The 23,807-nt window shown below is 41.6% G+C and overlaps 1 protein-coding gene across 1 annotated transcript in view; it reads right to left on the bottom strand.

The window, feature by feature from the left end:
* Positions 1-12,339: 12,339 nt before the first annotated feature.
* The window catches only part of EPSTI1 (epithelial stromal interaction 1), a 51,135-nt gene continuing 39,667 nt past the window's right edge, over positions 12,340-23,807 (bottom strand). Inside the window, exons 9-12 of the mRNA XM_063334925.1 lie at positions 21,740-21,813; positions 19,621-19,726; positions 14,658-14,690; positions 12,340-13,346 (exon numbers count right to left, since the gene is read on the bottom strand). Coding sequence (XP_063190995.1) covers positions 14,670-14,690; positions 19,621-19,726; positions 21,740-21,813 — 201 coding nt within the window. The 3' untranslated portion in view covers positions 12,340-13,346; positions 14,658-14,669. The remainder of the gene's footprint in view (positions 13,347-14,657; positions 14,691-19,620; positions 19,727-21,739; positions 21,814-23,807) is intronic.

Here is a 23,807-nt window from a genome sequence, read left to right as displayed (position 1 = left end):
ACGTGTGCACATATGGAATAAAGTCAGTTTTGTGACATCTCTTAACTCTGGTCCAGTTTCATTAACTTTTATTTTCCTCACCTGTTTCCACTGTCATTATTGTCAGCCTGGGGGCAGGCGTTTTTGCAACATTCATTTTAATTACAGCACAATAAGAATACAGCCCCTTGTGATATTTATCAGCGGAATACTCAAGAAATTTTTAATATATTGAAAATAAATCCTGTTTATAGCATACCACTTTCCCAACCGTAGAAGATTTTAGCAGTTCATATATCATGCATTTACCACCTTTTTAACATTTAAACAGAGCCTGGAATTTATACCCTTTGATGACTCACCGGTCCCCGTTGCTCGGATGTAATCATCACTCAATAAGAAGTGGAAGTACTGAGCGAACACAGCTAATGCTGCAGTGCCGGCCGGAGTGGCAGAGCTGAGCAAAGTGGATTAATAAATTCCAGCAGGATCTATTCCTGGCAGCAGACACGGGCACCCCAGAATAGGCTGGGGCTGGTCCGTACACACGCAAGGCCAGGTAACGGCGAAAGGGAGACTGATGGATGCTCAGTACAGAAGCTCTTTACAGAAGTTTATGGTAGACTTTTACTGGTTCCTTAACACTTGAGGAATGCAACCTTTGGTGAATGAATGATTAACCATTTTTCTGTGAGCTTGAGGAAATTTTTGAACGCAATATTTGTATAACCCATTTGAATAGGCTTTGGCACAGAGTACCATCTCTGACAAGCTAACTGTACCTTATTATGGTAGGAAAACACTTCATAGATCCATTTAGCAAGGAAGTGTCCAAGGAAAAGACTAACTTGCCGCTACTGGGAGCCATTAGCACACAGTACTACTGGCCTTTTTCCCTGACATGTGGAAGGGTTGAACATAGCAGCCAAATACTTGGCCTCGCAGCTCCGCAGATAATGTCCTTTTGCAATTAAACACAGTGAGCTGGTTCTGCCTTCGTCTGTGGGCTTTAGCTGTAACTGAGATCAGGCAGTGGCTTGGCATATGACTGACCCTGCCGGGCATCTCCAGTATCTCCTTCAGTGATGTGCACGACTGCGCTGCTTTGGCACCCGCAGCAGACGCACAGTTGGCGTGTTTAGGAGGTGCTGGGAGGTGCGGCAGCAATAGGCTGCAGCTTGCTGAAAGTATTCCCAGGATTAAATCAGTTGCCAGCCCAATCTGCCATAGGGGGTGTCTGTAAATCCCCCCAGCCTGCCTGCAGCCAGCTGTGCGGCTCCTTCACAATGCATGAGACTCAGCTGCTCAGGATTGCTCGCACCGAGATGTGTAATTCATGTGCAGTTTAAAGGACCGAGTTTCACCGAGGCTATGCTGATTTACCCCTCTTTATGACGTGACCATACGTATTTATTTAAAATGCTGTCAGACTCAGGGTATCTTAGAGGTCTGTGTGGTCTATATTCCCTTTAGGATGAAATAGCGTACCAAGTGACATAAACCTCAGTACTGGTCCTAGGTATTTATGGGTGTTGTCATCCCCTTCAAATGGATGTCTGACAAACAGCAGCCGAGTGAAGCAAGGTGGCTCAGGGCCGAAAAGTTTTTTTAGCAAAAATAAAGTCACAATGCATCACCTTCTCATGGCCTGACCCTGCCTGGGTGCCTCCTAGTTGGGATGTGAACGAAAGCCCATCAACGGCAGAGGCACCTCTGCAGGGCATCAAAAGGGAAGAAACAGAAAGGTGCCAGTTAGCCACAGTCAGAGCTCCTGCCTGGCAATCCCACTCCAGAGCTACTGAGTGGTGTCCCTCCAACTCCAGCACAACCATGATACACTGATATACCCATGAAACCATTTCTCTCAATGCATTTTGTCCCCCGAGTAATTTCTTTCTACCCCTCAAGCTGCGTGGACTCGATGGAAGGCAATTCTAGGGAGATGCCACCTTCCTGGGACCACAATATCTTTTAAGCTGTCTGGCCACTCGCGCACTGTCTCCACAACTGTTTCACTTCAGCCACAAGCCCCTCTGCTCTCTTCTGCCCAACAATAATGACCCTCCTTCCACCCCACATTCCTCTTCACCTTCCCTTATTTCCTTTGTTTACTAAATCCTCTCTAATGAACTCGCTGAAGAATTAAATAACTAAAAAATGTATCTGAGAACTCATTTGTTGCTTGCCAGCCATCACGCTGCTCATATATTATATTCTTTTTTCCCCTACCCTCTGCCTGGCCTGTTTAAACGAAACCTCTTTGGGTGAGGGACTCCCACTGCACGGCAATGCACAGCGCTGTGTGCTCACACAATAGGCTTCTAATCTCAGCTGACCCTTCAACAACCCTTAAGCTTCTCCTGCCACGCATATCAACACATAATTTCAGCTAAGAGATGTCCATGAGTACCGAGGCCTCCATTTTAAAGTGCGATCCCCCTATTTGCCTGAAAGACCGATTTGCGATAACTGACTGACTGAAGTGTGGAGTACCGTAACCTCGTGGAAAACCCTTGTGTTTATTTGTGAAAGCAATTTTTTTTAAAAAGGCCCCAGGACTACCCATATAGTTGCAACTATGGGAATACGCTGCAAGTGAATCACTTTTCTTGGTGCTTGGGCTGTCGTAGTTGTAATTCACACCACCCAAAAATTTGTTGTTTTGCCAGCCGTCACTCATTAGACAGCGAAAAGACAGACAGACAGACATCCTCAGAGGCTAATTCATCTTAGGTGTCCAAGATCCCCTACCAGATGGCTCCACAGATCTGCTCTCCAGACAGCTGAGAAAACCGAATCCTCCCCTCAGTAAAGACACTCCTTGGAACAGAAAATAAACTGCTCCGGCAGGTCCAATTTGTGTCTGCTTTTCCTTTTCACATGCAAACTACAAACCTAATATGTGGTCTATTCATACCACCTCCATGTTTGTATTCCACCTACCTTTACAGTTTATTCTGCCTCACAACATTAAAAGACCGCCGTAAAGGTTGCTGTTACCTATGTTAAATTGAAAATTGAACCAGTAAGAAAGGTATCCCCTACGAATCATAGATTTTGCAAAATGCTAACGCAGTAGCATTTGCTTTCAGTGCTTGTTCGTGAGCCCACTTACCCACTCCAGAGTCCTAAAAGCTGTCCATTTTGCATGTCCATTTTGTGATAGCACAGAGCTAACCTGCAGGAGACCCACGTGTTGCCTATCCCACTTGAAGTCAAAAGGAGCTGCAACTTTTAAGGCAATAATTACATTTAATCTGTTTATTAAATTTTTTCACCTTTATGGTTGGGTTTCTTTCCTATCAGTTTAACCTACTTCGATTCCAGTATTTCCCGTTGCCCTGCACTGGAGGCAATTGCCAGAATACGAAGAGCAAGCAATGCATTTTCCCAGATTAAACAGAGAAAGCAGAATGAATCACTGCTTCACACAGTCTTTTTTTGACGGAGAGCCAAGAGAGACATTGATTTAAAGGGTAAAGTAATTGGCACTGCGAGTTTTGATCTCGCATATAGAAAACATAAAAGTTCAAGAGAACAGAGAATTCATCAGAATTGATCCAGTGTGACAAGGTACTGCAGAACTTCTGAAAAGACATGTAAAATAAAGGCTAATCCAAAAAACATTTCCAGCCTATCAAATTCAACCATTTCTTCTCTCTGAAGGAAATTAAAAGGAAAAAAAAAAAAAAGAAAAAAAAGAGACAGGTTGTTTTATTTTGGTTTGGCCTGGTTTTATGGTTTGGGTTTGGAGTTTTGGGGGTTTGGGGCTTTTTTTGCTATTTTATTCAGGTTAAAAATAAATTGGGCAAAATAGGTGAAATTTACATAAGAAACTTCCCCATGTATTACAGCTTTGGAATTGCAATCCACTTATCTTAAGTTCTAATAAAAGGTCCAGATTAATTCATTGTAGCAAGTCTTTTTGATTTATTTAAACGGGCTTGGGTCATGTACGTGAATAAAGAGAAGTAGTCCAGTTTCTAGGATTAAAGGCTCTAGTCTCTGCTTTGCTGTGCTAGCAATTGCTGACCGTCAAGATGTGCTACAACAGCACAACATCTGTTTCCCAGACTCACCACGAAGAAGGAGGAAGCAATTCAGTTGTGTAGATCACTAAAACAAATACAAATCAAGATACAAGCATTGCAACAAGCCTTTTGCATCTTTGTTTAAGAGAGATTGACAGTAGCAATAGAGTGTCTCAACAAAAGCAGAGCAAAACCAAAATAGCATAGGGTACTCTACATTAAGGAGGAAATTGTAGATTTTCAAGGCGAGAAATACTTTTTTTTCTGTTTTTTTTTTTTTTTTTTTTTTTTCATTGAACAAATGCAATAGAACAAACCAGAAAACTTTTGGCTGTAACTGAGAGGACAGTAATGAAGTTAGACCCGGACGTTTTCCTTTTGGCTGCTGGGCCATAGTATTACTCAAAGCTTTGAAGTGACAGTTAGAAGAGAGCCGTGGTGTCAGGGATACACCAGCACTGCGTTTGTTATTTTCCTCTTTTTATAACTTTGTTTTCACCTTTGTAAACCAAGATTTAATATTTTCCTTGGTGCAGCCAATATGGAGGTTGGGTACTAAATCTTATCTGCTATCAGGATCAAATGTGACAAAAATGAGATACCGTGCTTCTCCAGCGGTCACCAGTCGCATACCAGGCTTGTGCAAACAGAGATCTGCAACCCAGGAGGAGTTTGGGAATCACTGGCATTGGAGTATGTCTCCCATTAAGAGGGCAGGGTCATTTGGGGGGTTACTGCTGCAGTGTGCCTACCTCCAGGGAAATACCCCACTCCAGGCAGAGGCCAAAGTATCTAAGACCAGGAGCACCAGGAAAGAAACTCTGACACCCCGACAGATTAGCTCAATAACAAACACTGTGCGAAAGAGGAAGCAAAAGTGCAAAATCCTCACTTCTGGACATAAAATAAATTCTTATTTATTTTTGGGAAACAGACAGATGACTATTTCCAGTTTAGAATAGGGAATTATATATTTTTTATTCCTTTAGTAAAGCAGTGGATTACTAAATACCAACAAAGCAGAAAACTTGGACCATTGGCTGTAGACATATTGACTGACCAGGTTGTTAAATTGCTGTTTTCAAAGTAGGATACTGGGTTAAGTCCTCTGAGATATGGTGACTGTCCAAAAGATTGAACAGAGAAGACAGGAATCAAATTTTTCAATATTTTCAAAAGATAATGTGCTGAAATTGTAACTATAGTTTTGTCAATTTAACGCTTAGCCAGGGCAAAATCTCAGGATGGCAAAATAGGATGTGGTCAATAAAGAATTAGGAGTGAAGAGCGTAATTAATACCAGACAACATTGTTTAATGAAAGATAAAACTTTAAAGATAAATAAGTTGCATTTTTGTTGGGATCACTAGTCTGACAAAATGTGCATTTTTTAAAGTAGCAGAATTCTGTAAGGCCATATGACCTTCTCATTAAGAAAAAAAAAAAGAACTATTCAAACTTCAAAGTCTAGGTAAGCAAATAAAAAATTTACTAGAGATTTTAAAAGAAAATACTAAATGGGAACAACCTTTCTAAAATAACATTTATGGTAGGGTTTTCTTATCCAAATGTAGTTCAGGAGAGTTCATGGATTGGGAGGGAAGGCAAGAGAAACTGGTGGTAAAGGCTGTGGTTGGCACTAACTGAATGAGAGATAAAGATAGCTTCTAGAGAGAGGTCCAGACAGCAGGAAAATCTGGGCTTGCCTTCTTTTAATTAAAGAGCTAGGTGAAAAGATCAAACAGCTAGGAACAGGGAATGTGGTCTGTAAGTGAAATAAAAAATGAACTAATGTTGGCAAGAAAAAAACCCCACCCTTTTTTAATGAGAGCAGACTGGAGAGAGTTCAGATGAGATCCCTAGAAGAGTATGAAATATGGAAAGCCTTTAATGAGTGATTGAAGAAGCTCAAGTGCATTTTCTCTCATCTTCACGCTTGTGTTTCTACCCAGCCCCAGTCACAGCGAATGTTCCCCCTCTACTAACTGTATCAGCATCTGCTGAGTCCCTGCCCATGACTGCTGGGACCTAGGTGTCTCCTTTAAGGCCAGGACAAGAGAAACCGTTTATTCCAAATAGCATTAGATACTTAGAGGTTCCTCCTCCGCAGGCAAGGGATGGAAGTGAGCCATTTAGATCTCAGCTGGCATTCAGGGTCCTGCAGAGGTATCCAGAGCTGCCCGAGGGAGCAAGCGGAGAGCTGGAGGAGAGCCACCACGGGCAGAGCTCAAGAGGACCAGGACTGGCTGTTGCTAACAAGAAAGGAGGGTGAAGACAAAGGGTCGACTCCAAGATTTAGACAAAAAGAAATAATTTGAGATATGGATTTAAACTACTTCTTTAAAAATTAATTTTAAAAGTGTAGAATTAATGTAAACAAGCTACAACATTTTTTAAAAAAGAGGGTTGGAAGCACTTAAAATTAATTGGGGCACAAAAATTTTGCTTTATGTCTGCAGGATGAAACAACAACTTGGATTGTGAGATGAAAGTGGAAAATGTGGGCTGCGGAAAGAAATGTGTGGCAGCAGAAGATGAAAATAGCTATGGACAGATTAGGAGATCACTGCAGGACAGGTGAAGTTCAGATACCTCTGGAAGTCATCTAGTCCAATCTCCCTTCCCAGAGGAGCCAATGCCAGCCGGCTTCAAGTTGGACCCACTGCTGGCCAGGGCCGTGCCCATCAGCAACAGTGGTAGCATTTCTGGGATAACATATTTAAGGAGCAGGGAGGGGCAGGGCGGGCGGAAATTGACTGGGTAATTGCAGACAGAGAGAGGAGTGAGAATATGTGAGAGCAACAACTCTGCAGATGCGAAGGTCAGTGAAGAAGGAGGGGAAAGAGGTGCTCCAGGTGCCAGAGCAGAGATTCCCAGTGGAGAGAAGAACCCACGCTGGTGCAGGTTTGCTGGCAGGACTTGTAACCCTGTGGGTGATCCATGCTGGAGCAGTCCATCTCCGAAAGACTGCATCCTGTAGAAGGACTCACATTGGAGCAGTTCATGGAGGACTGTGTCCCATGGGAAGGACCCCAGGCTAGAGCAGAGGAAGAGTGTGGGGAGTCCTCCCCCTGAGGAGGAAGGAGCAGCAGAGACAACGTGTGATGAACTGACCACCACCCCCATTCCCCGTCCCCCTGCGCCACTCAGGGGGAGGAGGTAGAGAAATCCAGAGTGAAGTTGAGCCCAGGAAGAAGGGAGAGGTGGGGGGAAGGTGTTTCGAGATTTAGTTTTTATTTCTCATTACCTTACTATGATTGGATTGGTAACAAATTAAATTAATTTTCCCCAAGTCTAGTCTGTTTTGCCCATGACAGTAATTGCTGAGTGATCTCCCTGACCTTATCTCTACCCATGAGCCTCTTGCTATATTTTCTCTCCCCTGTCCAGCTGAGGAGGGGAAGGGATAGAGCAGCTTTGGTGACCCTGGCAACCAGCCAGGGTCAAACCACCACATACCTACAGAAGGTCGCTCAGGACTGTCCAGTTTGGTTTTGAATATCTCCAAGGATGGGGACTCAGCAGCCTCTCTAGGCAACCTGTGCCAGTGCCTGATCGCCCTCACAGTAAAAAAATAAGGGGGGAACTATGTGTTTAGACAGAATTTTACGTATTTTAACTTGTGCCCATTTCCTCTTGTCCTGTAATTGGGCACCAAGAGCCTGGCTCTGTTTCCTTTACTCCCCCTCTTCCAATATTTACCCACATATTGGAATCCATTTCTGGAGGGCGGATTTTGGCCTGTTCAGAACACTGGTTGAGAGAGTCCCTTGGGAGATAGTCCTGAAGGGCTGTTGTCTGAAAAGGGGCCAAGCGGTTTTGGCAGAAGATAAACCCCCTTGCGTTCTAACACTCCTCACCGAGGTGGGAGGCTAGGTGCGGCTAGGTTTAAATTCTGAGTGATGCCCAATTCAGCACTATCAGTCCAATCGCATTTAATGTGTATTAAACTATTACGATTTGGATACACTAATAGTGGACTGCACCTTCAGTCTAGTCGTGCTCCTGAACTAGCACGGCCACTCTCGAGTCTTTGGTCGCGTTCAGTGAGAAACCGAAACGACCAGCTACTTAAACAGTGCAGTTTATTTTAACAACAGATATATAGGTTCTTAGGATTGCCTGTGATAAATACACTGTCTGCAAAGCACGTGCAAATGAAAGTATTGTTACATATACAAAACGCGCGACAAAGTTATAAAAATATAGCCTGGCTATACATGTAGAAAAAAGAGTCTCTAGAGAAATTTCTAAGTTTCCCGAGAAAGCACTCGGTATAATCTAAGTCTTACCCAAAGGTGTCCCTATGGGGGGGAAGAGAGGCTCAGCCTGTCGACTGATCCCAGAAGTCAGTGATGTAATTCTTTGCGATGGTGTCTTCCCTGGGTATCCCTCCTCTCTCGGGCTATTTTTATACTATTTGTTATCTTCAAGGTGGAGTTTGAGTGACTTTAGTCATACATACTTTTATCATGATCAGTGTAAATTTTTCTCCCTTCACAATTAAAGGTATAGTTCACGAGAAATTCAGGGCACAGACTCAAGGAGGAGTGATCGCACCTTGGAGGCGGGTAGCCTTCAGGATGGAGGTGTGTTTTGGTATTATAATGACATTATAATGAGCAAAGTTCGCACAAAGGACAGCATTTCATCAAAATTTGACAAAACGTTAGCTCTGAGTAGCGTGTAGGCCACTTATCTGTTCCGTAGTACCGTCTCGTTCCTATACCTGCTATACGTCACAAGGGAAGGCCACAGAACAAGCGCGTTACGTTCCATCCCTCGTGTAGTTTCGCAAACAACCTTGTACGGGGAATTGGCGGATGTTGCATTCTTCGTGTGCTAGCTGCGGCTGTATTCTACCTCAGAAGCCTCTTGATTTTATGACTTTCCTTAATGTGTGAACAATGCTGTACTTTTGTATTCTTTGGCCAATTTAGTAATTATTCCACAAGGGCAAAGGGGTCCAGGAAGGCTGGAGACTCTTCAAGAAGGAAATCTTAAAGGCCCAGGAGCAGGCTGTCCCCAAGTGTCACAAGTTTAAAGGGCGGAGAAAATGGCCAGTCTGGATGAACAAGGAACTTCTGATGGGACTTAGGAATAAAAGGAGGGTTTACCACCTTTGGAAGAAGGGACAGGCAACTCAGGCAACTCAGGAGGAGTACAGAGATCTCATTAGGTTATACACGGATAAGATCCCTCTGAACCTTATATTGTCGAGGCTGAACAGTCCCAGCTCTCTCAGTCGGTCCTCATGTCAAAGATGATCCAGTCCTTTCATCATCTTCTCGGCCCTTTGATGGACTCACTTCAGCATGTTCATGTCTTTCTTCTATTGGGGAGCCCAGCACTGGACCCAGCAATCCAGTTGTGTTTCACCAGTGCCAAGTAAAGGGGAAGGATCACCTCCCTTAACTCATTGGCAATGCTCTTCCTAATGCAGCCCCATATCAAGATGAGAAAGGGTGAGATAAGTAGATGACATAGACAGGAGTCAGGAAAACACATCTGCCTCTCAGAAAGGAGAGAGAAATGATTGCAAAAGAAAGAAGTTACGATGAAGCAGCAAATAGCAACAGTATTTTGTCCATTTGTTCTTCGATAAGATATAGCAGAGAAAGGGTCTGTTGACGAAGGAGTCAACAGTGCAGAGGAAGAATCCATGGATTACAGGCACCTGATTCAATTTAGCTGTTGAAGTAGAGGGTTATAATAAGAAAGGGGGCATGACTGAAGGGAAAGGAGGAGGAATGCTTAACAGAGGGAGCAAAAGGGATTTCTGCCAGCCAGTCTCTACTACAGGAGCAGGACAAGAGAAAACAAATATCTGGAAGTGTGAACAAGTGAGTGTGCTACATGAGGGAGCCCTTAGGGAAGACTACAATGGGGAGCAGAGTCATGGCATGGGCCACAGCAGGAACATCCAGCTCTTGGATAAAGCCTTCTCACTTCACATGAATTTCTGTTCTTTCGCATAAAGCAGAAGAGCCATCACAGCTTGGGTGCTGAGAACTACCCGAAAGAGCCCAGTGGCTAAGATATTCTCCAAGGCAGGAGACAAGAATTTGGATTTCTTGAAGCAGAGGTGTGAACTGAACATGGATGAGTACCATGAAATGTAAGCTATGGATTAGGTCCCTTTCTAGTAGCTGATAATATTCTGCCTCAGTGTCTGGGTAGTGGGGCACATACCAAAAAGAAGATACACATATACCAAATCCTACTGCATCTAAGGCTTTCTGTAAATCTGGAATATTTTTAGGAATAAAAGCTGAAGATGGACTGCAAATTGAATGAAGCTGTCCAAATGTGCACACTGAAAAAAATAAGAGTCCCAAGAACAGAAAACTCTTTAATTTACCAGGCAAGTGGTTAAGAAAATACAACAACAGATACCTGAGACTTGGCAAGTTTGAACTAGGAGTCAGGCAGATATTTTTAAAAGCAGGGAAGAAATTTTAGGTGCATAACGGAGAATCAGTCTTGTAAGTCCTTAAACGAATGTTGCACTTCTTCACAGGAAGGTAGTTTCTGGTTTAGGCAGACCATAAAATCTAAACATGGGAATCTTGCTGTCAAGTTACATCAGAATTCAGAATAGCTGATATAATGGTTTAGTCAGTTTGTTAAAATGAATTTGCCTCAGCAATGAAAAAGCACCTCTTGTAACTTCCAGCCCCATACCACTCCCTGTTGGAAAGTTAGTTTCTGAAATAGCAAGATGATCAGTGCATATAATATTGAGACACCAACAATTTTCAAAACAAAAAAATGAACCTCCGTTTACTGTTATATAGTAATATAATCTGATTTTATGCCACTGCATAATAGGTAACTAATTTGGTTGGTCTAAATTATAACTAGAGGAACCTATTTGTACTTGAAAACCTTTATCTGCTCTAACTGGCAGGTAGCAAACACACCCAACTATGAGTTCCTAGCTCTTGACAGACATGAAGCTGTTTTCCCAGTCTATCGCCAGTTTATTTCATTATAACCTATTTAAAGAGATGTCATAACATCCCTTTGCTTTCAAGCTTAAAGTTTTGGCAGGATGTGTGTATGGGGAGGTGGTAATTCTGAGATACTGCAAGCTTTCCAACAGCATAAGAACAGCATTTTCCAGACATCCTACTAACATCAGTTCTTGGATGCATGTAACGTCTTATCATCTCCATAGCAGGTTATGGCTCTCAAAGACGCTTCCTGGGCCACTGTTCATATGGATTTGTTTGTTTTGTTTAGAAAGATAGATAGGAGAGGAAAAATTCAGATACTTCACCATTAAAAAGGGCTGGAATAGTTAATGTCTGCAATAGTTTGTAGAGAGCATTTCAAATAAGAGATTGAAATGCTGGATAAGGGGAAGCACTTTGAAGATTGTGATCAACTTTCTTCTTTGAAGACAGCCAAAAGAAAGTAGACAAGCATAATGGAAGAGGTTACTCAAGGTGACTTGCCATCACTGTTCCTGAATGCAAAAGTAGCAGCTTAATAAAAAGTTCTTCTTTTTCTTTGGATATAGAAACACAGCAACATGATCACACTGAATTTTAACTTGTCAGTGACCACAGTGACTTCCCCTCCCACTCAGCCTTTGGCAGTGGAGTCCAGGGGTATTGTACGTCAAGTGCAGAGAGGCTGCAGGTTCACTACTTCTAAAAGGCCACCTACAAGTCTTACTCTGATTAGAGTGAGTACAAGGATCTGATTAAAGCAGTGACATTTCCTTCAAAATGTATGTGCATGCATGTACGCATAGCCCACTCTGCAGACATTTAGTCCCAGACTGATACCTACTAAAGGAGGCTGGGTGATGGAGTTCTTGGAGGGATATGAGAATTTAATTTCCAAAGCAGCAGTCTGATAGCACAGCCAAGTACCACTGGCAATACAGTGCCATTGTGTAGGCATGCGAAAGTCTTCCTAAGGAATTTTTCCATTTTCAGATACTCAAAAAAAGGCTAAACCACTGAGCATTACCAAGATGTCTGGCATTTCCTATTAACATCAGCTAGCCAGTAGTACGAGAGATTTCAGTACTTCTCTGAGGCAGAGTGCCAAGGACAACTGCAGAGAGTCCCAGAGGGGAAAGCAAATGTAGCAACATCCATGGTTCAAAAGAAAACTTCAGGTGATCCCGCATGAAGTTTCCATGTTGCAAGGGTGATGGAAAAGTACTGTGGCATGCCTGCACACTGAAAAAAAAACTGCTCAGGAAACCTTTAACTTTGCCTAAGATGCACTTGAAAATGACGCAGATACTTTTTCTTGCCTGCATGGTTTATCTAACATGTACTGTGGACCCTTCTTTTCCATTAGAAATATCTTGGTCATAGAATCATAGAATTGTCTAGGTTGGAAGGGACCTTTCAGATCGTTCAGTCCAACCATCAAGCTGACTCTGACAAAAACCATCACTAAACCGTATCTCTAAGCACCACGTCTACCTGTCTTTTAAATACCTCCAGGGATGGTGCCTCAACCACTTCCCTGGGCAGCCTGGTCATGCATCTGACTTTTGGAAAGTATTGAAATGTTGTCGTCTGCAGAAAAAGGGAGATATAAATTAAATTGCATTAGACTAGAGCGACAAAGCAAAGGAAGAAACTAAAGCTAACCTTGCAGTAGTTTTCCCCACTCATGTAACAGAAGTTACCAAGGTAAAACAAGCAAAGTGAAAAACTGGTACATCATATCACAAAAGATGTGGGAGAGATTGAATAAATTTCAGTGTTATTTCAAGTTTTATTTATTTCATGTGTTGCATTTTTCTAAGAACATATTTAAAAGACCCTGTCTACAAAACACACATCTGTTTCTTCTTCTCTGCTGTTGAATATAATAGTAAAACAATTGCACAAAATCCTCACCAAAAGAAAACAAAAAAGCCCCATACCAACAGTACTTCTCCTTCCCATCCCAAAAGAAAACCCTCTACCTGCTGCTTTACTTCAAGCCTCTGAGATGTTTTTGGCTGAGTATAGTGTAGAAAGTAAACACAGATATTACTGCAGCTTCTGCAGTCACTAATGTCTTCTTTTGCTGAGATCCCAAAGACTAGGATAATTACATTCTGCAAGAGGCAAAACAATTTATGAAAAAAAAATGGCACATTCTCCTATTAAAAATTAAATAGGACTTTCATAATCAGCTGCTTCAAATATGCGTGAATAATGACAGCTAGAAACCACTCTCTGCAGATTGCTCATGAAGTGGGTGTGAAGCTGAAGTCAGGGTAAGAAAAAAAATCACAATGATAAAAGAGAGCTTTCTTGGAGCTTTTACAAGGTCATTTGGCCAAGGCCAGATAAAAGTGAATATTTCTCCAGTACCCTGTAACGAGAAGGAGAAAACAGAATGAAAAATTATCTTTTGCAGCAAAAACAAAAAATCATAGTCAACTTCTCTAGGATTAAGTCCACTGGAAAATAAAGTCTGCCTGTTCTGCCGACAGGTTTTAGCTTTTAATTATGTAAAGCCTTCATGAAGGGATTTCTATCTTTTTGTGAATTTAATTCACAAAATGTCCTAATTATCTACAGACATATTAATAACTCTTTGAACAGTATATTAATGTAGCAAGCTGAAACGTGTTTTCCAAACAACAGTAAAACAAGGCTTAAAAAAGTACACCCATCCATAACTCTTGTACAGTTCATATGCAAACATATTCTTGGTATCGTAGATATTGTGAAAAACAACAAAGAATCCAATGTGCTGAACTCCTTCAGCTGCCCACAGTTTACAAAACCTAATAGCATTGTGGGCTGCAAAAGATGGTAATTTCTTCTCCTGTGGGGATCTGCCTTTATCTACTCGTTGTCATTTCTTTAGCGAATTTGAGTTAATTTTTAATAACAATTTTACTCCTCACAAAACTGAAATGTCGACTCATGGGAGGCCAACAATATTATTTAGATACCATCTTCAGGATACAACCCTGCTGCAAAAATACTAAAATAACTGTTGGAGCAGAAAATGAGGAAGAAAGTCACAGAAGAATATCTGCATTTGTGTGAGAATGGTTGAATGCAAGGTTTTTTTTAAAGTTCGATTTTTTTAAATTCCTCTTTATAAGATCCTAGCTCTCAAAAAAAAAGTTATGTCAAAGCCGTCTCCTCAGGCAAGGATAATGTGTGTCCGTACCTGAGCTTGCTTCAAAAGTCTCCTAGCCTAGAAGTAAAGGCTCTGCACAAACCTTTATATCGTAACTGGGAATTACGGTAGGGAATCGCTTTCAGAAAAGAACATAGGTGCAGTGAGCCTTGTGAAAAAGTAATTTGAAAACAGAGGGCCTGATTTCTCCGATTCAATAGTGGTGTTTTACCAACAGCCTCCACTGGTATGAATAGTCTCCCTTTTTACTCATGGGAAACAGCAGGAAGAGCGCAGCCCATGACAAAGTCATCCTCTTTCACTTAAGACCACTGAAAATTTGCAGAGTTGCCTCCTGAATAGGTATGTGCATTGCCTGGCCCCAAACTCAGAGTTGGAAAGCATTTATTTTAAGATTTATTTTAAGATCCCCTCTCTTATCTAATTGAGAATTAAACCACATGAGCTGTCAGAATGAAATGTCAAATATGAAGTTAAATTAATACCAGCATCGGTACTAAAAAGAACGAACAAATTCATTATTCTTACCTTTCTCTTCCTTTATTCCAAGTAGTTTGATTCCTGGATAAAAGAAAAAAGATGCATTAGTACAGTACCATGTACGATGTACAGTACAATCCCTTATTTATGCAAGGAATTATGGTTGCCCAGTTGCGTGGAACTTTCTTGATTACTTGGTGCACTTGTCTGTCTTTTGAAACTCCACTTAAAACAACAAGTAAATGCTTCCGCGTGATTCCAGTTCTAGCAATAAATATTTCTTCGATTTGAACTCAATATGAATAGCAGGGTCTATTGACTCAGGAGATAAACATATCTTGTTTTTGCCGGAAAAAATCAATCTAGAAGTGTTCCAAATATCTTCAGATGCCTCAATCCTTTCTTGATCTCACACGATTTGAAAGAGAGAAAAGTTTCTTCCACTCCTCCCCAGATTCCTGCTACTCTCTTTTAGGATGAGATTTTTAAAGGAAAGAATGATTGAGCTCAAAGTCAAACCAGGCAGAACACATCTGCATATGCTGTTTGACTGCCTTGTCAGAGGTAAGTCATTAAACTCCGGTACAGCATGCCTACACCTACTCATCTGAGGTTCCTATATTGATGCTGATACTTCTGCTGAGTAGTTTATTTATTTTCTGGAAAGACAAGCACGCTGCTCTCGATAAAAAAAAAAACCCAAAAAACAAAACACAATACACAAAGCAACCAGTTTTAGGAAAAAATGTAATAATCTTCCCAACTCAGATTGTACATAGACTAATGAGGTTAAGTTAGAAAACCACATTCTTCATTAAAACAAATGTAACCATTGTGGATTGCACTCTGGAATCTTCTTATATAAATACTCTATTCTCAATATTCCCATGTTAAAAGGTGTTTCTTTGTGCTGGGAAATCAGCATTTTCAGTGCAACTTTATCCATCTCAAAGTTCATGAAAAGACAGATTGTGTATGGAAAACTGAGACATGCATGCTGGCCTTCTAACTTCAGGGACCTTTGAGCTATGGTTCTCTTTTGCTGTGCAACAGTAAACTTCATGACACGCTCCCTCTCAAATCGGTGGCAAATAGCATAAATCAAGTGCTGGTTGAGACTCCAAAGAAACATTCCCATGGATCATGCTACAAGAGCTAAACCAAGTGCTAACCCACAAACCATGTTTATTTAAAATAGTTTTATCCATAAATCTTGTTTCCTCAAAACAGATTTATCCAGCATCCACTGAGTTCCTCTTCTGTATATGGGAAAGGAAAAGAATGTGGTTTCCTGTCACACTGCACCTTTGTATTCAGGGAATAGTTGCTTCCCACAACTAATATCTAGAATTATGCATCCACTGAAAGAGCAGAGTCAGCATCTGAGAGAGCATTTCTCATTCTTACGCATGACACTGGGTGTAACGAAGACGTGAAACGGGAAGGTGTAATATGTCACGTCCCTTCTCCATTCTACTATAGCTCAGAGAGTTTCAACAAGACAACTAGTATTTCATTAAAGAAGAGCAGACGGATAAATTTCATCTATTCACCATGTGACCTCTCCCCATTAACAGAAATAGACAAAAGGATCCTTGACAGTGCTCCATTTCCATGCACAAAATAAACAAGGGCTTTGTTTCAGGCTTGCCACGCATGAGCACTTGGCCTCTGCAAATCCCTCCGTACTTGAACAGGGGCAAATCTCATCAGGGGGTGAATATAAAAATGTGCAACTGTTTTAAAGTTATTCTTTTGTAAAAATAGAAGTGTTTTAATATTTAAATAAAACTGATCATTTGTGCCATTACAGTGAACAGATACTGTCTCAGTCATAGGTCCCATCTGAGTAATTAAATCTTATTGATTAAACTTTGATGTCAAAATGACAACTGTTATTTTTTTTACCCTCATATGTTTAGCCTTATGTTAGAGACAATGGCAGCCCAAAGGACATCAAAACTTTCTTGATAGCATGCATCAAGACTCGATGCTCTCTCAAGGGTGCAGTAGCTCCCAGAGAGAAGTGGAAATTCATTAATTTGTCTTCCCATTAAAAAAAGGAAAACACACAACCACCCAGAGAGCACCCTGGTATTTATAACCAAAGAGGGAGAAAAGATTACTTCCATGAAGACACTTCTTGAAACAACAGCTTATAAATATTCCTAATAAAACACAAGATGTCTGGAGGGCAGATGAATTAATGAAAGCTGTTTTCCTATCGATTCAGGGACAATTGTGCAATGCAACTGCTCTCCTCCCCCCTGCCCAGACACACACAATAAATTTGCCTTCCCGGCCTCCTTTCCGTCTCCCCTGGGATATCCACATGCCCTTTTGCCTCTCCTAGCCCCCAGGAAAGCAGGGCGGAGCTGGAGCTGCTCTGGAGCTGTGTCCATGCTGATCGGATGGAGGGATGCAGACGGTCAGTGCATGGAGCGCCCAGGTCCTTCCCACCACCCCTCAGAGGCGAGGACTGGTTTGGGGTCTCTCCTCCGCCCAGCCACTGCTTTTCACAAAACGCATAGAAATTTAATTATCTTTGAGACTTATACTCCCTTCCAAATTTGTCCATGATTGGCCAGCAGGCTGAAAGCCTTATTACACGTAGGCAGACAGTGTGATCATACAGACTTAATTTCCTTAGGAAACCAGGCTAATAGAAATATTAATGAAAAATACAGCAGGTAGATCAATAACACAATGCGATGTTCAGTTTCTGTAAGGGTGAAGCTGTTGTGACTGTAAAGAGTTTAAACAGGAAGAAAAGAAGTGGTGAAGAGAACAGATATTTCCTCTTCAGTGCCACTGCACAGAAGGAGCGGGCTCAAAAATTATCAGCAGGTCTTAACTTTGGGAACCTTTTTCATTTCTTTTAATCTTAGTATATAGTCTCACCCGCTTCGCTTAGCTCCCTTGTAATGTAAAACACCACACCGCAGACTACATAACTTGTAAGCCCCATCTTTTTTTGCTGAAAATCCCAAGGGAAGGGAGAAGAATCTTGGTATAATCAAAGACACTGAGGTTGCAGCCTCCAGCCTATCTTTTGAGAGATATTTTTCTTTCTTGCTCCTGTTACCAATACTCATTTTTAATTCCTTTCCATGGTGACATATTCTTTCACAGTTTATTCTTTCCCTGCTTTGTTTAGTCTTCTAATCTCATATCATAGCACAAAGGAAAAATGGATAATCTAGCATTACCCAACAGAAGGCAGGCTCCTTGGGAGCCATTAAGTAAACATCAGAGTAGGAAATTTATCACTTCCACACATGGGGTTTTATTGCATTTGTGTTGATGCATTCTTTGAACATATATATTTTTAAAAAAGCATAGATTGGCTGCATATGTCACAGAGCCGTCTGTTGTTAAAATTGTGCCTGGGATGAGTGCACTTGTTTGGTGGCCCCAATACCTGCCCTGTGGAAGAGGACATATGGCATCTGGCTTAAGGCAAAACCCCACTCCCTCTGCAGACAATGGCAGCGTTTTCAGCGGTGACAGCAGGCGCTCTGGTGGAGATGCTTGAGTTTAGATACTGGGGATCCTGTTTGTGTCACAGGCTTTCTTTCGAGTTTATCAGGAAACAGTTTACAAACTGGGGTAAAGGACACAAAGTGAAATCAAAAGAATAATTTCTGCCCTTTCTAGCTTTGTTAATCTGGTCCCACCCAGCAGACATTACCTTTCACCCCTTACTAGGTATGAGTTGGCTCTGTCCTACCTTAAGTCTCTAATTCTGCTATCTGCAGACATGTCACCCTTCAGGAGATACCTGCCACACAGAGCGCTCTCTTACTCAGACTCTTTTACTATCCTGGACATCTATAGTTTGGCTTGCAACAGCTCCTGGACTTCCTGGCACACAGGCCCTACCAGTAAAGCCCCTAATGACCAGGTTCTCCAAGCAGCTGCCCGCACACCTTACAGGAAGTTGAGCTGGCAGGTCCTGCCTCCTCTCAGCAAGACCAAGAGAACTGCTATGCACAAAAGTGGCCTCAGTCCAAGGTTCCTGAGCTCCCCTCCATGACCCAGGGCTTGCCCAAAGCTTGTAGTGATTAAGACATTCTTTTTTTCCAGTTCCAGTACCTGGAAAACTCCAGCAGCAAAAATAACTGCTTCTTTATCATGCCTTGACTTAGGTAGGTGCTTGAACCCAAGTCTTCCTGGCATTCACCTGCCAAGATACACACCTGCACCAGACAGGCCAACTAATCCAATTCAAGCTTTTCTGGTTATCAAATAAACATCTTTCTCTACACTGGCACATTCACTAAATTCTCTTAGACTCTCATCCTTTTGCTGCTCAGTCTTTGTAAATCTCCCATTTTTGCACTATGGTCCTCTCAGCAATGGCATTTCAACCTAATGGAAATTTCCATGATGGGAATACTACAGATTTATTTTTTTTTTAACACTGAAGAGTGCAATTCTAAATAACAGTCACATTAATGACTCACTAGGACAACTGAAAAGATTTAATGGATGTTTAATAGGCTACAGTCAAGATATCTTTTCTTTAAAGATACAAATACTATGTATTTTGAATTGGATGCCGTTGGCTCTTCTTTGTCATAATTTTATATGGGTAAAAAATAAACAGCTGTACCCTTTCATGGGATTTTTTTTTCCCTCCACTTTCAATATCATATTAAAATATTTGCAGCATTTCCAAACACCTTTCATTTAAAGACTTTCCAAAAAATCCCTTACGATTCTTGTTCTGAACTTAAGGAAGTGCCTTGGATGCGGTTCCTTGCAGGAAGTACCTTGCATGCAAAGCAACTGAGCTCTCCTGCAAGAGCAGCTGTTCCTCCCTCCTCCCATTTGAACAGCTTATATATTTAAGACAGGATTTCTTCTTAAAAGCTATTGTAGGCAGCCAGCCAGGACTGTAAGTTCTGTCAGGCAGGCTAAACGCACACAGATACAAAATAGTATCTGGGGAAAAAGTCAACTTTTAAACAAGCTCATTGCTATCACGTTCTGTACCCAAAAAGCTTACCCAGGCGCCGTTACTGAGGTAATCCAGGCTCCCAGAATATCCAGGTTGGCAGATGCTATTAGGTTGTGTTTTGTTCTGGAGTCGGTCCAGGAAAGCATTATTTACCCTTAAAATACAACAAAAAACGAATAATGATTGAAGGTAGCGGAGGCATTCACAAACTTTTGAATTTTAACATTCTATGAGTGGCTTTCCCCAGTCTCAGTTCAATACCCATCTTCTGATGTTTTTCAAGCCTGAGCTGAGTAACCGTGGACTGGCATGAGATAGGGTGGATTTCATTTTCAATTCACTAGATTCATCCTTATCCTGTGATCCGTCCATTGTGATTAAAAGGAGTACCTCAGCTGCTGTGAGAAATGCACCAAAATTCTCCATAGAAAGATGACCTGCACACCACCACCCACTTTATCGGGGAGACGAGCTATTTCAACAATTCATCTTAGGTAGTCTTTCAGCTTTCGGTACAAAAGGAGAGTTTCTAGAAGTACTGATTTCCCAATGCCAATGAAAAAACCCGAACACTTAAGCTTGTTACTAATAGAGACAATTTGTATAGCTGGCAACTTTCTCTACCATCCAGCTCTCTAGCAATTTCTTGTACTGCTTTATCACTCTGGAAAGAGTGCATAAATACACTTTTCCTCAATACGTTCTACATATTTTCAAACCTTCTGAAAACTGTTTCTTTTTTCCCCCTATTAATGCTTAGGACTGACACACATGCTTAGACATGAATGTTGTTTTAATGTCTTACAATGCTATTGGTAAGAATGATGTAAAACACAAGATACTGGATTATTTCTGTCAAGGGACATGAGATGGACTGAATTGAAACTCCTTCATTAACTTCTATGGATAATTATCTCAATAACTTTGCTAGAGAAAAAAAAAAGAAATGAAAGCAGTATGGAGAGTGGTTGCCTACAGAAGTAATTTTTTTATGTATTTCCCTAATGATAGAAAAAAAGAAACAAATGGTATTTTTGAGCCTGAGCGTTGTTTCTTTTTACCAGCAGAAAAAGCTGAGAATAAAGCTGTGCTTCAAGATAATGGAAAGTCAGTTAAGTGACAGAAGTGCAAGATTAGAGCCGCTGAACACAGAGAGAGCACAGCAGTGGGGCACAGCCTGGGGCGTGCAGCAACGCAGCTGCAGAAGGCCTTGCTGCACTGCAGCTTCTATCTGTAGAGATATCAAATCCCATGTTGACTGCGTCCAGCTCTGGAGCCCTCAACATAAGAAAGACACGGACCTGTTGGAACAGGTCCAGAGGAGAGCCTTGAAGATGATCAGAGGGCTGGAGCACCTCTCCTGTGAAGACTGGCTGGGAGAGTTGGGGTTGTTCAGCCCAGGAGACCTTATAGTGGCCTTCCAGTACCTGAAGGGGGCCTACAGGAAAGATGGAGAGGGACTCTTTATCAGGGAGTGGAGCGATAGGATGAGGGGTAATTGTTTTAAACTGAAAGAAGGGAGATTTAGATTAGATATCAGGAAGAAATTCTTGACTGTGAGGGTGGTGAGGCACTGGAACAGGTTGCCCAGGGAAGTTGTGGCTGCCCCATCCCTGGAGGTGTTCAAGGCCAGGCTGGATGGGGCTTTGAGCAGCCTGGTCTAGTGGAAGGTGTCCCTGCCCATGGCAGGGGGTTGGAACTAGATGATCTTTAAGGTCCCTTCCAATACCAACCATTGTATGATTCTATGATTTAGCTCTGCCTTTTAACCTCAGCGGTAGTCAAAATGTAGCATAGATGAAGTACTCGATTCTAAAATAAAGTGAAAATAAATAAATAAATAGATAGTTAGATAAATAAATAAAATGTCTCCCAGCTGAAACTACTGTACTAGTAGTTACCCATGAAACTACGAATAGTTTCTACCCTATGCTGTGTCCTACACCAATAGGATGAATAAAGTGTAAAAGGCACTCTGAGTCACACTGCGCTGCAGTGAACAGCTGTAACGATGGACCTTAGTGGCTCATTTGAAGGCAAGGTTAAACCAGAGGTGAGGTCAGGGATCCTCATTGTAATTGTCTTCTAAAGCATGAGTGCCTGCAATTTTGAGAGCCTTTCCAGATAGGAATGCAATTAAAGTGTATTCTGCATTTTTGCATCATACCTCCTCTGTTCGTTTTGATGTGCTCTCGTCCTGGCTTCCTCTTCCTGCTTTTGTTTAAATTCCATTAATTCAGCCTGGGAATGATAAAAGTAAAAAAGAACTAAGCAAAATAACAAACTTACTTTTAATTAGCATACCTATGTTGGAAACCCAATTAATTCCACATGGTGTTAACTTCAGCTAGAGTCACGTGTCATTCCCAGAACTTCTCTCAACAGCAATTTATTTATGCGACAGCACTATGTTAAAAACTGAGCTCATTGTTCTCTTCAGCATTGCACCAGTGCACCAGATGAGGGGGTTTTTTTGTGCCTTAAAAACTGGGAAGTTACTGGATTCAGGCATTTACAGTCCTACATTTAAAGGGGTATGTATGCCAGACACCAATCTGCTTCCTCTTGCCCCAACCCACAGGTTGGAATTTCCCTGGAGGTCCAAGGGGAAAGACAGCTGAAGACATCTAGCAGGAGCAGACACAGCTGTCATGCCCGTAGGGTATGAAGGAGTCATGCCCTTCACCTCCTGCCTCCATGGAGGGTGAGGAGAAGACGAGAACCAGGGGTATGATGTGTGGTGTGTCACCTCCAGCTCCCTGGGGCTACCCCACGGGTGAGGGAAAGGTAAATGGTACTTCTTGGTGTGGTGAAAGCATGTGCAAGCTCCCATCCTTACATTATGTAATATTAAGGTATGTAAACAGTGTCAAAGGGAATTCTTTTCAGAGGAGAGTTTGCTCATGCAATTTTAGCCGAGACTGCAAAGGAAACACAGCCTGTATGACTCTTGCTCTGCATGTGTGCTTGTTCGTCTGGCTCTTGCTCCCTGCAATGCGCCCAAGAATTGAAGATGCAAATGTTTCTGCAAAGAAAATTTGGCTTGCAGGGCGAGGGGGAAGGGATAGGAACTGACCCATCTTTTATATTTTCCATAGCAACTGAGCAGCTGTAGGAATCAGAACTAAAATAAAATGATGCGGTTAGATAAAAGCTTCGATAACTGAATGGTATCACAAAAGTGTTTTTTTTTTTAAAATCAATTTAAGGGGAACATTAAATAAAAACTACGCAATAAATGTATGAAGAAAATCAATAACTGCGAATGTGTTGTGTATCAATATTTGTCTAGACCTAAAAGAAGAAACAGGATTAAGAAATAAAAAAGCCAACCTTAATTTTCACTGTTTTAAATAACTATTCAACCTGAAAATTAAAACCCAGTATCTGACTTTCCAATATGCTGAGTCCTCTCTTGGAGTCATGTTCTGAAATATATTGTATATATATGATGCAGTGTTCAAAGAGTACTGAAAATTTCTAAATCAAGCAACACATACTAGAACTGTTCCAAAAAACAAACAAAAAAAGGAACTGACAATACCTATACCTTTTATAGCTACACTGTGCTAGGAGGTACACACAAGGCAGAATTCACAATTACTTTAATAAATATCAGTTTGAAGTAGAAACAAGCCAACATATATCTGAGGGACAATTATTGGAGCCTTTAAAATATATATTATTTACAGTAGGTTTGTAAGTAGTGCATTACTCTGCGCAATAGGTAGCAGCAACTGTGAAGGCCAGGAGCAGCTGGAACCGTGTACCAAAAGCGAGCAGCCTTAGAAGCAGCCAGCACCTCCTTAGCAATATGTGGAAACTGGTAGAACTAGTCTAAAGCTCTACTCGAGTCCCTTAAATAAAATTCATAAAGTAAGGGCATGCTAATTCGCATCTGTAATTATTTTCTCTACCGAGGAATAAATGTGAAGAATACAAAAGCTACAGCCCTTACACCCATCAGGACTAGCTTTCAAAGATTTTTCTGCTGTATAGTTCCTGGGAATAAGCAGTTTAGAGCCTCCTTTTCCCCACCTTTTTATTTCCAGCATCCTGGTTGGCAGAATACTATGAAATGAGGACGCTTACCCCCAAGCATTTAAAGATATCCGCGAGGGGGGCTGAGTCACTTGTACAGCTCTACTAGAAACTCACTGCATGGAATTTATTGCACCAAGATTCTGCTTCTGGGGAAGTAGTTTAACATTAATTTGGATGGTAGTAACAGCAAA

This window comes from Chroicocephalus ridibundus, chromosome 1, assembly GCF_963924245.1.
Source record: "Chroicocephalus ridibundus chromosome 1, bChrRid1.1, whole genome shotgun sequence".
Taxonomy (NCBI): Eukaryota; Metazoa; Chordata; class Aves; order Charadriiformes; family Laridae; genus Chroicocephalus; species Chroicocephalus ridibundus.
Note: the sequence above shows the minus strand (reverse complement) of the source record. Positions and strands in the feature narration are given on the sequence as shown.